This window comes from Trematomus bernacchii, unplaced genomic scaffold (genome assembly GCF_902827165.1).
Source record: "Trematomus bernacchii unplaced genomic scaffold, fTreBer1.1, whole genome shotgun sequence".
NCBI classification, from domain to species: domain Eukaryota; kingdom Metazoa; phylum Chordata; class Actinopteri; order Perciformes; family Nototheniidae; genus Trematomus; species Trematomus bernacchii.
This window is the reverse complement of record NW_022987720.1, coordinates 5,126,477-5,143,096: the sequence shown is the minus strand read 5'-3', so window position 1 is coordinate 5,143,096 and position 16,620 is coordinate 5,126,477. Positions and strand designations below refer to the sequence as shown.

Genomic DNA, 16,620 nt, shown 5'->3' with positions numbered 1-16,620 from the left:
CTGGGGTGAATAGATTACAATATGAGCAGAATCAGAAGATTCCCCCCCCGCGGGAGGATGTTTGTTTTTCCTTTAATGGCTGAAAAGAGGCTGTTCCTTCTCTCCTCAGGAAGCCTTGCAGCCCGCAGACATACCTGTGTGAGCGCCGGGCGATGACCCACGCCCGACCTCCACAACCTCAGAGAGGGATCTGGTGTTTCTGTATAGGGCTGCCAGGGGCAACGTCAGGGATGCAGACCAGCTGAGGTTCAGTCTGTTTTACCCCTCACTCCACACCCCCCTCCCCACCCTTCTCTCTCTAGGAACACTCCTGAGGTCTGCAGCCTAAAGGAGTCTAGGTTTATTCCGACACATACAGTAGACGAGAAAATTATTCTGTCTCCATTTAGCTTATTTTATTGTGTGTGTGTGTGTGTGTGTGTGTGTGTGTGTGTGATTGCACCTGCTCACCCTGTCTTTCTTTGAACTCCCATGGTGAAACATAATAAGTCCCATGATTCCTCACCGTCTTGTTTTGATTTTGTCCCGGGGTTGTTTTTTTTTAAACAGTTTAACTCTCCAGGGAAGTTCAGCGCTCTCATTTTCTGCCATACGGCGGATAACTGGAAGAATTCTATGAAAACATACCGACAAAAATAAACATTTTGTGATTTAATAGAGAGTTTTGAGTTTCATCATGTGTATAATTGGTACTTCTTTTATGTTGTTTCCTTGTTAATTCATTGTCCGGATATAAGGATTCTCATTGACACGTTCAGCACCTTGGATAGTTCCATTACGGTTCTGAATTGAAGTGTAGCTCGCTGAGAATGATTTATCGGACACCAAAACACATTGAAATTGGCAGACAGACATAAATAAAAACAAATTGTGCTGGGGTTAACAGTCAATAAAGTCTGCTCCATTATTTACATCATTGATATTGTGTGGGTTGCAGAAACTACAGTAAGAACAATAGATTTCTTTCTTTCTGTCTGGCTGCAGTTTGGGTCTTGCAGTAATATTATTGAGTAGGGATTGTTAGTGTTTGCTATGTAAATGTTCCCTTTGGATTCTGCTTTCCACCGGCGTAAAATTCAGTTTTTATAGTACAAACGTAAAGGCACTGTATATGTAAATAGAAAAAACAGGACTGCATTATTTTTCCTTTGAACTCTCAGTCTAGCTACAGTATAATACCTCTTTGCACATAAACACACACAGGAAAATGCACCGTAATTGTACTGTATATAAAATAATGTAAAACAGGCACTCTTTTCAAAGGCAGGTCTGTGGAATAGGCTCATGATGGCACTGTGACGGCCAGTTGCAGGGCTGTTAAGGGAGGAGTGTCAGCAGTGTGATTATCAGCAGACAGATAGCGGATGACAGCTGCCATTGGTTATTGATGACTTTCATAATTAAAATCCCTTATGGGGGGAATCCAAAGAACAAAAGGGAAAATCACACAAGTGATGAATGGTCCTTTAATCTTTAAGGCTGATATAAGACCCACCAGGCTATTCTGCATGGATATTGCTTTCCAAAAAAACTCTCTCTGAATATGGTTTCAAAGAAGAGCCCAGTGTTTTTAATATTGCCAGAGCTGTGTGTGTGTGTGTGTGAGTGTGTGTGAGAGAGAGAATGTAATAAGAGACCAAATATAAGGGAAATAGAGTAGTAGAGAGCACAGGTCAGACAGAAACAGAGATTTAAATCAGTGAAAAGGAGAAGAGGTCAACGTACTGCAACATTTGCATTTTATGCTTTCATTTTACAGCAGCAGTCGAGGGAGTTGGCTCTATAACACATAATATTGCTTCTGATCCAGTTCCTAGTATCAGCTCTGGTCACCCCTGCTGTTGGAGAGTGTCTCTTTAAAGCCTGAATTCAAAATAGTTTAACAACACTACCATTTTCTGCAGTGTTGTTTGTTTTTTCCCGGTTTAATGCTGGAACTTTAATTTCCACTGCAATTCAGATAACAGAGTGAATGTTTAAAACAAGCTTGTTTCCTTTGTTCTGGACTAATGTAAAACTCAGATCTACCTGAGAATATTACCTTCAGTAAGTCACCCTACCCTCAGATTTTCTACTCACCTCTATTGTATTCTGCTAAATATAGTACCCCCTCCCTGGGCAGAGCAAACAGACAGATGTACTGTGTGTGACTGTGGTTTAGATGCAAGCTGATCCTGTTTGAAGGTGGTGCAGCTGCAGATCAGACAGGACGACTGCCAGTGATATTCTGCTTCAGGCTGCGTCCTCCCCACTGCATGGTGGATGAGAGAGAGGGAGAGAGAGAGAAAGAGAGAAACAGGAGGGGTATTAGAGTGCCAGTAACGCATAGGGAATTCCTGCACGTCTGTCCTGGTGCTGTGTTTGAACATGTGTTGGATGCTGTCAGAGTAAAGCTCACACCTCCTACCCTCCTAACCTGCTAAACTGTCTCCCTACTACACCCTCCTATCCACTCACTTCTCCCTCTACGGGGCTGCTGTGACATCACTCATTCCCACGCACTCTGATTGGCTGGCCGGTGGATTGTTCTCGCAGCCTACAGTGAGAAATTAAGAGGGAGAGGGAGAGAGAACGTGGGAGGGAAAGACAGAGGTGGAGAGTGTGAGAGGGAAAGAGAGAGAGAGAGAGAGAGAGAGTGAGGGAGAAAGAGACTAAGCAAGAAAGATTGATGCTGAGGCAAGCCGACACTGCACTGCTCTAACTTACACACACACACACACACACACACACACACATACACACACAGTCACATTGCACTACCAAGCTGCTTAACAGGCAGGAAAAACACTGAGTCTGACTGAGTCTGCAGCCGGGCAGCTACTGCAGGACAGGACAGAGGACATTAAGACGAGGAGAGAACAGGAGGGTCAAACCTTCTCGCTGCTTTGCCACAGAGCAACAGTTTCACCACGCTGTCATCTCTGGAGGTAAAGTGCTCCGGGGAGCTCTTTAAAGACACCTCCCCAAAAAAGGGGGAGAGGCAGCAAGGGCAGGAGCAAGGGCAAGTGTAGCCCTACCAGGTTGCCGTGGATGTCCTCTCATCAGCCCCATGACAACAGGCTGGATTCGAGGTGTAGTCTGGGGTACAATATGGCACGGCGAGCAGGGGGCGAAGGCTCCCCGAAAAAGAACACATCGCTCAACCTGGTGACGGGCTTCTTCCACTACCTCCGTGGTAAGTGGGACAGAGTTTGTATGAATGTGTGTCGAGAGTGTGAGAAAAAGAAGTACGTACTGGCAGTGTGTGTTTATATTGCATGTGTGGTAGGGTATACTGTGTGTGTTTTAGCATGGCACTGCAGTATGGACTGTGTGTGTGTATGTGAGCCTGGGCATTTTGCAGTGTTATTTCATTACTAAGTGTTCCCTGCAGGGGAGATTTTGTTAGCTGTGTACAGGGTTTGTGTTAAGCAAAATGTGCAGACATTTCAAGGGGGGCGTTTCCACTATGGCAGAGTGTGTGTCTGTCTGTCTGTGTGTGTGTGCGGAGGTCGCTGAGCTCTGAGCCTACAGCAGGTGAAGCAGGCATAACCAGCAGACAAGTACCAGTTCACTGCGTGTGTCACAGCTCAGCGGGCAGACTGTCAAAACGTTAGGTTTCTTATCTCTCCGTTTGACCCTGTGGCAGTGTGCCTGTCTGCCCATCTGTACATGGATACCTTGCATTTAGCATTCTCTCTCAATGTCTCACTGTCTGATAGATTAGATTAGATTGCACCAGACATTACCATAATGTGTCTTTGAATTTTTCTCCTGTCACGTAAGCTATCTATTCTATGAGCAAAACTGTGAATGCCTTAGAATGGTTGCTTTATGTCTTGGCACAGCCTCTGAGATAACAAACTAGATTTTAATGATATTTCATTATGGTCATCTTCACTGTGGGGGGTCAAAGTGGGAACTCCGGGGCTGCGGATGAGACTAATGATGATACAGGCCAACACTAGTCAAGTGTGTTAAAATGCTCTTGCGAGGCTCGGTTTTTGAGGACGGCTGTTTCCCCCTTTGTGATATTGAAAGAATGTGAAAGTGTGTGTGCTTAAGTGCGATTGTGTGTGGTTCAAAGTCACCTCGTCCCTGAGACTGAGAGACTGGCACCACGCTCCTGCAGACATGATCACCGTCACACACACATGCTCCTGCTCCAGGATGTGGGGGCTAAATCTTTCTCATTCTCATCCAATATCACCTCCCATCAATATTTGATACCTCCTGGACCCAATCAAAAGATTAATTCATAGAGCCGGGATCTGCTCAGTGGCACGTATGACTTTGCGTGAATGTATCTGCATTATGTATGCAACCCCCCCTCACACACACCTCTCTGTTGCACCCCCTCCCTCACTGTTCACATCTGCCCACAGTACCTAGTGGCACACTAACCAACTTGTGTGCAATCAGAACGTCAGCATATTTCATTAAGGTGGAGGAAAGCACTGCGTCAGACGTCCTCTCTCGCTGATAACATGCTTATCTCAAGGATATTGCTCTGTTGCGCAGACGGGACAGAAAAAAAACACACTGTCACATGTGCCAGTCACTGTACATGATTGGATCCTTGGAGTCCCAGACTATACATTTTGTCCGTGCTCATTATAATGGGATTCATCTGGCAGCTGCACATGAATTTGTTGATTACATATGTAACCGTTGCAGAAGTCCCAATTGTTATTGCATGGGTTGCAAGCAACAATATATCTCGCTGTCAAAAGGGAATCAGGAAGAAAATATTACAGCAGTAGTTGCTTCTAAAAAACCTGCAGAACATATACATACTGTGTTTGCCTTTGTGTGTTTATATGAACCAAATGTTTGCTTGAGCACATGTGCGAGACAAGGTTTGATTTATATCTAGTCCTCATTTAAGTTAAGTGGCTTTTTAGGGAACATGGTCAGCAGATATCTATGTTATTGATTGTGCCTTAGCTAAATGGGCTTTATCGCTGGAGCGACCACAAACAATGTCCTTCCATAAATGTAGGTTAACCAGTACATTGGGGGAAAGGTAGACATTATATAAACTGATTGCATGTTTGAACTGTAGAGCAGAAATTGAATATACCCTCTTATAGATCGTGGCAGAGGTACATGTCATCATATGTGAAGGAGCACAGCCCTTTTATCATCTAAAGGGCACTTTTGAGAGCCGGATTTTGTTAGCTAGTCCAGCTAGCAGAAATGTCATCTTTAAATGTCAAATGCCTTCTCTTACCATATCTTTGTATGGTATGATGTGGTGCGACTAGGTTCAGACACATTAGACGGACCGTAATATTATCAAAGTTAATTAGAGTCACCATCCAGCGCTGCAAACCCAAAATAAACTCTGTAAACAATAGACAATGAGAAGATTGTGTTCTAATCCCGTCTTTGTTTATTATTGTGACTGATAGTGATGCTCTGGGCTCTGATTTACAGATGAGCAGGAGGCTGTGCAGAAAAGGACATTCACAAAATGGATCAATTCCCACTTGGCAAAGGTAAGAGAGTCTGGTTTATTCCCACTGCTGCTGCCAGCATTGTGTGTCCCTTTACCCAAACACTGGGGCTGGAGTGTGGATTGAAAACATCTCATTGCTTTTCCACTTCCACTCACTTTGCTCTTCTCTTCTCTGTCCACTGTTCTCTCTGTGACATTTGCTCCATTTTCCCATAACACACATTGGAGCTGGTCATGGGACTGACTGTGCTAAGACCACACACACACTCACACACACACACAAAAACACTCAGACACACCCCACTTGTTCTCACTTGCATGCCTTTCATATTTCTTTGTATTCCTCCAATCTCTTGTAGCTTGTAGCAAGGATTTACTCTCACTCTAATTACCACTTTCACATGACAGCATTTCATACACGGCATATCTTTTTTTCCTTCAAGCTACTGTCAATAATTTCAGTCTTCGTAACCTGTAAGCTCTCTATCTCAATATGGGCTAATTTAGATGGTTCAGGATAAGGGTTTTTAGTCAAAGACTGTCCTTCATTTGCCTCTTCAATGAGCGTAGATAGCAGTATATCTGTCACTTTTACTAAACAATTACACTTGATGCAGCTGGATGCCGAGGGCCCACCGCACGCCTGTAATTATTGTATTATACTGCATTAGGCTCCTCAATTTAACCCATTACTGCTTGAATAGTGTGTCAGGAATGGGTGGACAAGGCAAATATGGCACAGTGCAACACAATTAGGTGCTATTTTAATCTGCAACGCTCCTTTCAAGGTTTCCTATTTGATTACGACAGCCATGGAGGCCTTGGACCGCGGTGACGTGGAGCAGAACATTCATTTGAAATGCACTCTGGAGGGAATAAACCTTGACGTAATATTAAATATCATGTCCCAAAACCGTGCCGGCAGAAAATTACAAACAGTCCAATACTAAAATGCCTTGAATTTTTTATAGCGTTGAGGTAAGCACATAGTTTATTTATTGAATCATTTGTACGCAATAGAGAAGAGCCAAAGTCCAATTGCATGGTTGTTGAGCATGTTGGGTTTTGAGTGATTAGGGGATGACAGTGTTCAGAGGGATACCAGGCAGTGGGATCCCCAAACTGTCTGGATTAAAAAGTGTTGAGGAATATTCCAACATTTAGCAAAATGCACTTAATTGCTACTGCCCAGAGTTTAATGAGGAGATTAACACCACTCTTACTTTTAATGGTAAATACAAAGATGGCTTCTGGATCGTAGTTTAGCATATTAAGACAAATTTAACAGATGACATCTTAATGAATCCACCCAAAAGCAGAAGTGAAAATACGACAATTTACAGAAGAGGTTATCGGCCAAACTATTTATTTGCTGTGATTGGTGACCTCCTGGAGTCAATGTTAAATTTGCACATACGTTTTTATACTTGTTAAACAAACAGGAACGTGTGTGTGTTATTGTTTCAGCTTTAGAAGTGCAGGGGATTGTGTTACCTTCAGCTACCCATCCTGTTTCTAGTGTTTGTGCTAACCATACAATCTACTTGTCTCAGCTTCATATTGACCCGACAGACATTGGCATCAATCTTCTCAACTAATTCTCAGCAAGAAAGCAAAACGGCATACTACTGAATGTCCAACGCTTCTATTATTTTAACCTGAAGTGCAATAACATACGTTTTGTAGGACCAGTAGACCGCTTAGACTGAAGCCCAACTCCTGCAACAAAAACCCCTATAAGCTGGTTTGACAAAGATTCGGCAAATTACATTTAAATTCCCTTAAATGAACCAATTCAGCTAATCAATAGATTACTGACTATCACACTGGCCAATCAGAGGAGATAACAGTATTTGTTCCCCTCTTCTCCCTCTGATCAAATTAGTCGCTCTCCTCCTCCCCGACCATTATGAAACTGCTTACCCTTTCACCTGATGCCTGACGTTGCCATAGTGACACTGATTGGCCCACATTTGTCTTAGAAAATGTCTGGGTAGTCACGGCAGCTTGGTAAATGTTCGGAGAGCTTTGTGATGAGTAGGGGCTAAAAGTCAAATCAGCAGGTGCGGAGGATCTGCTGAAATAATAAGCTGCATTCTTTAAAATGTCTTTTTGTTAACCAGTACAGATGAAATGGCATCTTTTGGGCTTGTCTCACATGTGTTGATTATCTACAAAGACCCATTTCAAGAGAGAGGAAATGTGTGAGAGAGACAGACAGAAGCTTTAACAGTTGGTTTTGCTTTGCTCTCAGAAGGATAGATCATGCCCTTGGCAATGCAGATGATTAGGCCACTCCAGTTATCACAGGTCTTTTAATTCAGCGCCTAAAGGTATGTGATTAATCGTTAGGTGAGTTGAGACGTGGCATGAGGGGCTTCCTTTCACTTTCACTCCCCTCCCCCTTACTTTTCCACTCCACAGGTATAACAAAAGAAATATTTTGAGCTCTGACAAAGAGTTTCTATGAGAGGACATATTGGAGCTGGTAATTTATACAGAAGATTAATGACTCTCATTACCCGGGAGTAGTTCAACAGATTAAGTCGCCAGTTTTAGACCAAATATATAAACTCTAAAAGAGCAGCACTGCATTTGAAGGTTTTTTATTTCGTTTTAAATAGTAGGTGAAGCTGTTAGACCCCGCAATTGCACAGTTTATTAAATAATACTGCTTCAATATTGCCCAGAATGGTAGAATTGTGGTTCACATGTAAGTATCAGGCTTTAAAGTCGCATCCTGCACTGTAGTAAAGTGACAAAGAGGGTGAATTCAGTGAGAGGGCCCCCAAGTTTTCATTTTGACAAATCCTTTCTGAGAAGGTTAAAGCTTAATTACTGAGTGACCGGTGTGAGCGGCTGAGGTCTCATCGGCGCTCACTCGTTTTCCACCAGTAGAGTAATCAGTGAACCAAGTGTTCTTAGAGATTACCGCAGCAGTAAAGTAAAGCTCCCCGCTCCTCTATCACTATTTACTTCCCTGCTTCCCCTTTTTTCTTTGGTTGGGGGAGAGGGGGATTGAGTGGCTGACATACTCCATGCTCACTAAATTCAAGCCCAACTCGTCATGATACATGGTGTGTGCCTCAGCCAATTTAGCTGCATGGATGTTTTCCATAATTGTTTCATTTTCCACCTGCAAACTATCCTTTCAGCCTCTTAGTTTTTATTTTGATGGGTAAACATGTGGTACAGACATTCATGGTTCCCAATCCTTATGACTTTAAAGATCATCTGGCTTTTTGTTCCAGCATCAACATGAAGGAGACATTTCTTATGAATGATATTTCTCCACTGTTGGGACATTTTGTACGGAAATGAATGTTCCCATCATGATGAAATGCAATAACTCCAACCTTTTGGTTTATTACTAAATAAAAACATTCCCATCAGCGTCATCTGTAAATTGTGTTTAGGGCTAATTAGCACTAAACTAAAAGACTCAAAACATAGTAAAAAATGAACTTGCGAAACCTCTCGGAATTTGCATTGTGAGCATTGTGAAGTTAGTATTTAGCTTTAATCACTACTTCGCCTAAGAACAGCCTCACAGAGCTGCTAATATCGCTGTGTTTTATTACCCATCAAAAATAAGAAATTATGTCAAATTGGATATAGGACCCATAATGGTAATTATAGAATAAAAGCATTTACTTATATATGTTTTAGCATACTAGTAGGAGGGGTCTTTGAATGACATATGTATTAGGAAATAGCTGTTAAGCTGTGTGTTACACCACTCGGACTGCAAAAGCATTTTAGGTGTAGAAAAACGTTAATCTATTTACTTTGCGAAAAGACACATAGGCATCTACAGCAGCATACAGCACACTCCTTCTTTTGAGCATGACCTACCCCTCTTGTAGAATAAACAGTCATGTTCAGGTTGACAATTAAACTTATGGATGCGACATATGTTTTGTACATTTTCCAGTATTTTCCACATTGCTTGTATCTAAATCTTAAAGTAAAGGTCAATTTTTCATACCATTTTTTTGTTGTTGACATTTAGGCTCCAGTCATCCCTTGCCGCAGCATTTGACTGCAGCCATTTCCACAGGATGGCTTTCTTTGTTAAAGGCCAAAGTATTGTAAAGATCCATTCATCCTGTGCAAAAAGTTTATATGGGTTTTTTTCCCCAAAGGATAATGTCACTATGATTCTTAAAGTTATAATTAGTTTTTTGCTTTTGCATTCATATAATGCCATTTGAGAAGCTGGCAAATACATTACCCATACATTCAAGATAATTGGACGATAGGGAGCTGGTGTCAATACTCCCTTCAAGTTGTATGTATTGCAGTTCAGAGTGAAACCCTTCAGTCTCTCTTTGTGTCTGAACCTCCTTCTATCTTTCATGCTGTTGATCTTTTGGAATCCACTGAGTCCGTTGTACCAGGGGAACAACATGAGAGCGCAGACAGACGTCCTGAAACTCCTCTCCTTACAATCAATTATGGCCCAGACACACACATATGTAATTAGCTCATTAAGGCCTTGATTCATTTTTTTTTTAGCTCATGTGTCTGAGCAGAGGAAATGGATATTACTTTTCTTATTTTGTAATTAGTCCGAAATTTCCTCATTAGCTTTGGGATTATAATGAACAAATAGGTACATTTAACTTCAATTAGCTCATGGTATAATCTATCCCTTTGAAGGGGTCTTTGTAAGTGTTTCTTCTGACAGTTTATGATATGGGCACAAGTGCTGTCTGCATATTCTAATATCCAAATCCATGAAATGACATTAGACGAGGAATTAGCGAGAAAAGCTACTGTATTTGCTAATTAATTTTGAAAGACGTGAGGTTAGTGTCCCTTCTCTCTTCGGCTTCTATCATTTTTCTCGCTGCCACTCTTTTCTACTCAATTATTCCCCCCTCGCGGACCCACGTTGGGGGTTATATATTTTTCTCCACTCGTTCATCTCTGCTTTAGCCGTTTCTCTCTTTCTCCTTCGCTCCCTTTGCTGCTAATCTCCCTGTGAATGGCTCACTCGTCTGAACGCCCCCCCCCCCCACTCTAAACCTCTCCTCAGCCCCGGCATGTGACTGTACTTTAAGAGAAATCCTTGATGTGGCGCCTGCAAGAAACAGAGATATGTGGATTTCCCCGAGTCTAGAAGTCTGTGTCAGGTCAGGGAGGAAGTCAATGAGCAGGATGCAGTTTGAAATCATCAGCATATTTTAGGATTTGAGGACCCCATTCAGAGCCTGCTGAGCCCCTGCTTTACGCCTGAGTATAGCTATCAGTAATACTCGGCACAGCCAAACTCTTTTGGGGCTTCGAGTACATTTCATGAGGATTTCCTTTATCCATGTTTCACAAGTTCAAATGAATGTCTTACAATGTAATATATTTATGGTATTCTGGTTTATTTATGCGCTGTGCCACTTAGGATCATGTTCGGAAAAACACTTCTTGCCTCATAGTTTTATGTACATTGCGAGAGCTATTAAGTTTTAAATCCCAGATTTTAGCATTCCAGGAAAACTGAGAAACCTTTGTTTGGGTTTATGCCATGCGACGTTTACATTAACAACAACAGTTTAACTTGTTAAGCCCGGGCAGCAGACCTTTTATTTATAGCTGTCTATTGCAAACATAAACATTGTTTTTTTCTTCTTTTATAGCTTTTAAAATTCAAAAACCAAAACCTCTACCATTACCCCAGGCATTACATCATTATCGTATTTGTTGTTCTAGCATATTGTTTGAAAAGATTAAAGTCAAAGACGTGTTTACAATAAAGCCTCATGGGTATGCTTGTTTTGTGATGCAGCGTGTCCCGCCTCTGGTGGTGACGGACTTGTTTGAGGACATGAAGGATGGCGTGATGCTGCTGGCCCTGCTGGAAGTCCTCTCTGGACAAAAACTGGTGAGTCTCACAATCATTTCTACAGCATGTGATTTGGCCACAGAATTATAACACTTCATTTCCACTGATCTCCTTGGATTACATTTTAATGTGAGCTGATATAACACGGAACAGATTATATTTGGTTGTTTTTCCTAAAATAAGAAAAGTCAGGGCACCTGCTATATTGCAAGTGTTTTAAACAAAGCCACATACTGAATGCAGTGCATGTGAACTGGCCACAATAACATGGAAGTGTCCATTGATCGGCTGTTATTAGTTTGAATTGAACAGAAAAACCCAGATTAACAAGGACAGATCAGAGTTCACAGACACACACACACACACACACACACACACACACACACACACACACCGCCTGAGGATTTTACCCGACCAATATTGCCTAAGGTCTAAGGCTGTCTGTCGTATTGATCCGAATCTTTATAGTCAAACACTGCTCTGATTGAAACTCTTGTTCCTTCTCATTGTCTTAGCAAACACAAATAAAAGCATTAATGAGAAAATCTGGAATAATGTCTGTGCTTCCCGACCGTTATTCCCACACTGGAGCTTATCTTCTTTCATCCGCACAATATCATTTTTTTCCTTTCCCTCTCTGTTTCTCTATTTCCAATTCCCATTGTTCTCCTTTTTCCTTCCAGCCATGCGAGCCAGGCAAGAAGCTAAAGAGGATCCACTGGGTCGCCAACATCGGTACAGCGCTAAACTTCCTCGAGGGTAGGAAGGTAAGAGTTCAGGGTCTCTTTTTATGTTTTTTTCTTCTTCAATGCTTTCCCCCTCCTGCTCAGCTGTTGCCCTGTGGGTGCAAACACTGCATCCTGACCTTGTGTGACCCGTTTCCCCTTCATCCCCGCTTCTTCGTTTCTCCCTCTTACCACAGCCCGCATTTATCCCGAAAGCAACATTCTCTGTTTTTCAAGGTTTTAAAATGTAAATAAATAAGCAGAATTCTGAAACTCAAACAAAGACCTTGCTATATTATGGCTGTTCATAATTGGTCATGTATTTGCTTGGCTGCCTTAATAAAATATCCCAAAAAATGAATTATTGGACTTTTTAATCCACATATTCTAGACATCCCACACTGCTTTGATTTAAGTATTTTCCGAGCCTTATTTACAGAATTACTTTCCAAAATGCTCAATATGGTTTTGGATGTAATCATTTAACTGCATCTACTGCCCCTCTGTGAGATTAGGAACATATTTTCCAAGCTCCCACCAGCTATTCCTTAAATATGCATACATAAAGCCATAAGTATGAGCTGCTGCAGGGATATTGATTTGTCTTCCTCAAGTGTGACAGGGTTAAAACCGTAAATCCTACACCATTAATCTGCAGTCTGGAGATGAGACGTCAGTGGGCACTCTGTGTGTGTTTGACTGTCCAAATCTCTGTGTGTAGAGAAAATTAAATGTAAATATGCTCAGTATAAATCTGATGTATGTCTAGACCATATTTACATTTTGATTTAGAGGGCAAATCACTTTACTGCCTTGTTGACTGTAATATAAACTGGGAGTTTTAAACACCTAACAATAATGTTCATTGGAGATGAACGTATTTTGGATTAATATGTAACCCATAGAATCTCAGAAAATACTGAAAAATCTATATTTTGTCTGACTACTGTCACTTTCTCCTGATATAAATCAAAGAAAATCAGACCCATTCTGGTCTAAATCTTCTTTTTTGAGAAGCGCGAACCATCAAATGGTTTGCATCTTGGTTTGAGTCGATTGTAAAACTAAGATGCAAACCATTTGATGGTTCGCGCTTCTCAAAAATGAAGATTTAGACCAGAATTGGCCTGATTTTCTTTGATTTATATCAGGAGAAAGTGACAGTAGTCAGACAAAATATAGATTTTTCAGTATTTTCTGAGATTTTATGGTTAGCATAAATGTTTGTAAATGAAATCAACTATCCGACTTCCATTCATTCATAAGCCACAAACTATAACAATAAGAGCTGCATGCTGTGACGTCAACTGGATGTTCTTTTGTGTTGTTGGTGCAGATGTTTTCTAAAATGCTCTGCATGTGTTGTCAAGAGATTACAGAGCTGCAGTATGTCCACCAGAGCAGCTTCAATTGTAAGGGTTCACTCTGCAGAACTGCTTTTGCTTAGACAGCTTTTTCCTGTGAGAGGAACTTGCTGATCACTTCAAAATGTGGTGCAAACTTCCACATTTTAAAGACAGCTACCAAATCCACTTTAATTTAGCTACAAACCTGTACTCGTGTCTAAAAATGAATCTCCTCGCTGTTTTAGTATCTTTTCATAAAATCCCTTCTAAGGACTGGGGTTGCAAAAAAAGCATTGGCTGTAAACACTGTGATACTGGCTTCAGATAGCTGTTTGTAGTTACCATGTATAGTCTATGTGTCCCTATCAAATAAACCTTGAATAGATAAATCAGTTGGTGAAGATGTTTTTTGAATTCTTCGCATGCGTTGTCTAAATGGTAAAGATGTTTAACAATTTGCTTGTGTTGTGTTTGTTTGCATGTGCATCTTATTTTGTGTTGAGCTTTCAGGGCCACCATACAAACACTTCTATTAACCATTCCACTTCACATTGCTGTGTCGAGGGGCTGGGATGACCTGCTGTGTTTTCTAATATAACATCATGTATTGCATGTATTCTTATCAGCCACTATCCCACGCTGCCCTTTCTGCCCCCAATCTCCTCTCCCATGTCTGTCCACATATACACGGAGGGGCTTGCATTACCACATGATGACCTGTTGTGCTGCACGACACAGTAATACAACCCTCAGTGTGATCATATAGAATAATTCATCATATCAGTAGATACAGCCCTCTCTTTCTCCCTTTTCTTGCCTCTCTCTATGTCAATCTCTGCTGGATATAATCCCTGTTGCCTGCGTAGGGGCGATATATCTCTCCTCCCAGCTAACCACTCAAGTTATCTCACCTCAGAGATGCTACTGTACTGTATGTTTTAATCAAATGCATCTAAATGATCTCTCTCTCTCTCTCTCTCTTTCCATCTTCCCCTTTCCTTATCTGCCCTCCAGTCTGCCTACAGAGGATCTCCGGTCAGTATTCATTACGTTACTGCACTGGTTTGTTCAGGACATGGCATAGATAGGGTTAAGATAATAAAAGTTACCAGATAAATGTTGTGTAATGAATCCCTATGTATGAGATTAAAGTAAAATGTAAGCGGATATACTGGAATTGATTGCAATCTGTAATTAAAAAGGTCCTGTTGTGAGATATTGAACTATTGGATATCTTGTTTTGACACAGATCAAGCTTGTGAACATCAACTCTACAGACATTGTCGATGGACGGCCGTCAATTGTATTGGGGTTGATGTGGACAATCATCCTCTATTTCCAGGTAAAATAGACTTTTAGTTAGTTATGTTATAAATCAGATAACTGAATGCAATGTATATCATTTAGGATTTCACAAAATGAAAGAATAAGACAAAACAAGGAGAAGGAAAGTGTTGGTAGCCACATTGTGTGTTGTGAATGTCTATTTGAAATCACCACAAAAAGCTCGAGAACTTCATTACTGCCAATATTTAATGTGCACGTTAATGGAACATCCTCAAACCACCATCCAATATAAAATATGCAGAAAACTTAATTAGTTTTGTACTAAGTACTTATTAGGAAAGCAGGCTGCATGCCATCTTTTCCTATCAAGTTATATGTAGAAATGTTATCCATCGAGACATTTAAGATGAGAAAATCAATCTTCTGAAGCTCCACTGAAATCGAGCAGTTGCTACCTCAGGCATTACAGACATGATCAGATCAACAAAACCGTAATCACAACACTACAGTCACTAAGCAGCATCAGCACAGAGATCTCTGCTGTACCAGCTAACATACAGATATTAAATAAAGGAAATGTACAACTGTCGAAAAAATGAACTTATTCACTTACTGACATGTTGATGTATTTCATTTCATACTGATGTGTATGGATTTTCTGAGTAACGAGCAGCCTCAGTTTTGGCAGTGTGAGAGAAGCTGAGAAGTAGATTATGTGTGGAAAGCAATAAATCTTTACCAATTGAACGTCTGGCTTGGCTGAAGTTTAATAATACCCTTTGTGTTTGTTGTCCCAAACATGTGTTTAGTAGTGTTTTTTTGCCACACATGGATGGTACCATCAAGGCTGGTGGTTATTATGTCATTATTTGTCAACCAAATTGATATTCTGCTCAATAATAGCTACATCAAATAAGAAGCCACTTGATGACTAATGTGTATGTTTATACTTGCTGTGTATTACTGAAGGACGTCAGCTGCATGAGTTGCTTAAACCAAACAAAGACAATAATTACGTCCCTGCAATCACAATAATTGAGCTTCGTGTGCCTTAGGCAGGCATTATAATGAATAAACTAAATATGTAAAATGGTTCTGGAGAAATTGTGCACTTATGTTGGCCTGATTTCTTTACGGTTTCCCATCTTTTCAGATTGAGGAGCTAACCTGTAGCTTACCGGCACTTCAGGCCGTGTCCAGCAGCACTTCTTCAATGGACAGCTCCACCAGCAGCACTGAGACCCACAGCCCACCGGTCAAAAGAAAACCCCTCCCACCTGTGCAGGGCGGAGTCAGAAAGGCTCTGCTAAAATGGGTCCAGCACACAGCCACCAAGTATGTCACCTCCCTTATTTAAGTGTCTTATTTTCAGAACTAAATATGCAAAAGGAACCATTTTGTGCTTTTTTTCATCTGCTTTCATGTTGTGATTCTCTGTTCTTTGTAGACGTTTGGGCTTGGAGGTGAAGGACTTTGGGCCCAGTTGGCGCACAGGGTTAGCATTTTTTGCCGTTATCAATGCCCTTCGACCCAATCTAGTCGACATGGAGCGTGTATGGAGGAGGCCCAACCGAGAAAATCTACAGGAAGCTTTCTTATTGGCTGAGAAAGAGCTGGGTGTCCCTCAACTTCTCGACCCAGAGGGTAAATTAAGTTTACATCGCATTTCTTACTGACTTTGTCTTTGGAAATGACATTACATTTACATTACATTGCATTTAGCTGATGCTTTTATCCAAAGCGACTTACAATAAGTGCATTCGACCAAGAAGATACAAACTTGAAGAAAACAGAATCATATAAGTACATCAGGTTTCATAGAGCCAAAACATTTCAAGTGCTACTCAACTGACTTTAGATAAGCCAGTCCTTTGTTAGTATATAAGTGCTTAGTTAGTATATAAGGGCTTTGTTAGTAATTCTATCGCTCGAAGTGGAGTCGAAAGAGATGAGTTTTTAGTCTGCGCTGGAAGATGTGTA

At 41.2% G+C, this 16,620-nt stretch overlaps 1 protein-coding gene across 1 annotated transcript in view; it reads left to right on the top strand.

Annotated features, from left to right (window-relative positions):
- The window catches only part of syne1a (spectrin repeat containing, nuclear envelope 1a), a 131,505-nt gene that overhangs the window by 7,702 nt on the left and 107,183 nt on the right, over nt 1-16,620 (top strand). Inside the window, exons 2-8 of the mRNA XM_034142803.1 lie at nt 5,419-5,480; nt 11,226-11,321; nt 11,966-12,049; nt 14,368-14,388; nt 14,603-14,695; nt 15,794-15,975; nt 16,088-16,284. Coding sequence (XP_033998694.1) covers nt 5,419-5,480; nt 11,226-11,321; nt 11,966-12,049; nt 14,368-14,388; nt 14,603-14,695; nt 15,794-15,975; nt 16,088-16,284 — 735 coding nt within the window. The remainder of the gene's footprint in view (nt 1-5,418; nt 5,481-11,225; nt 11,322-11,965; nt 12,050-14,367; nt 14,389-14,602; nt 14,696-15,793; nt 15,976-16,087; nt 16,285-16,620) is intronic.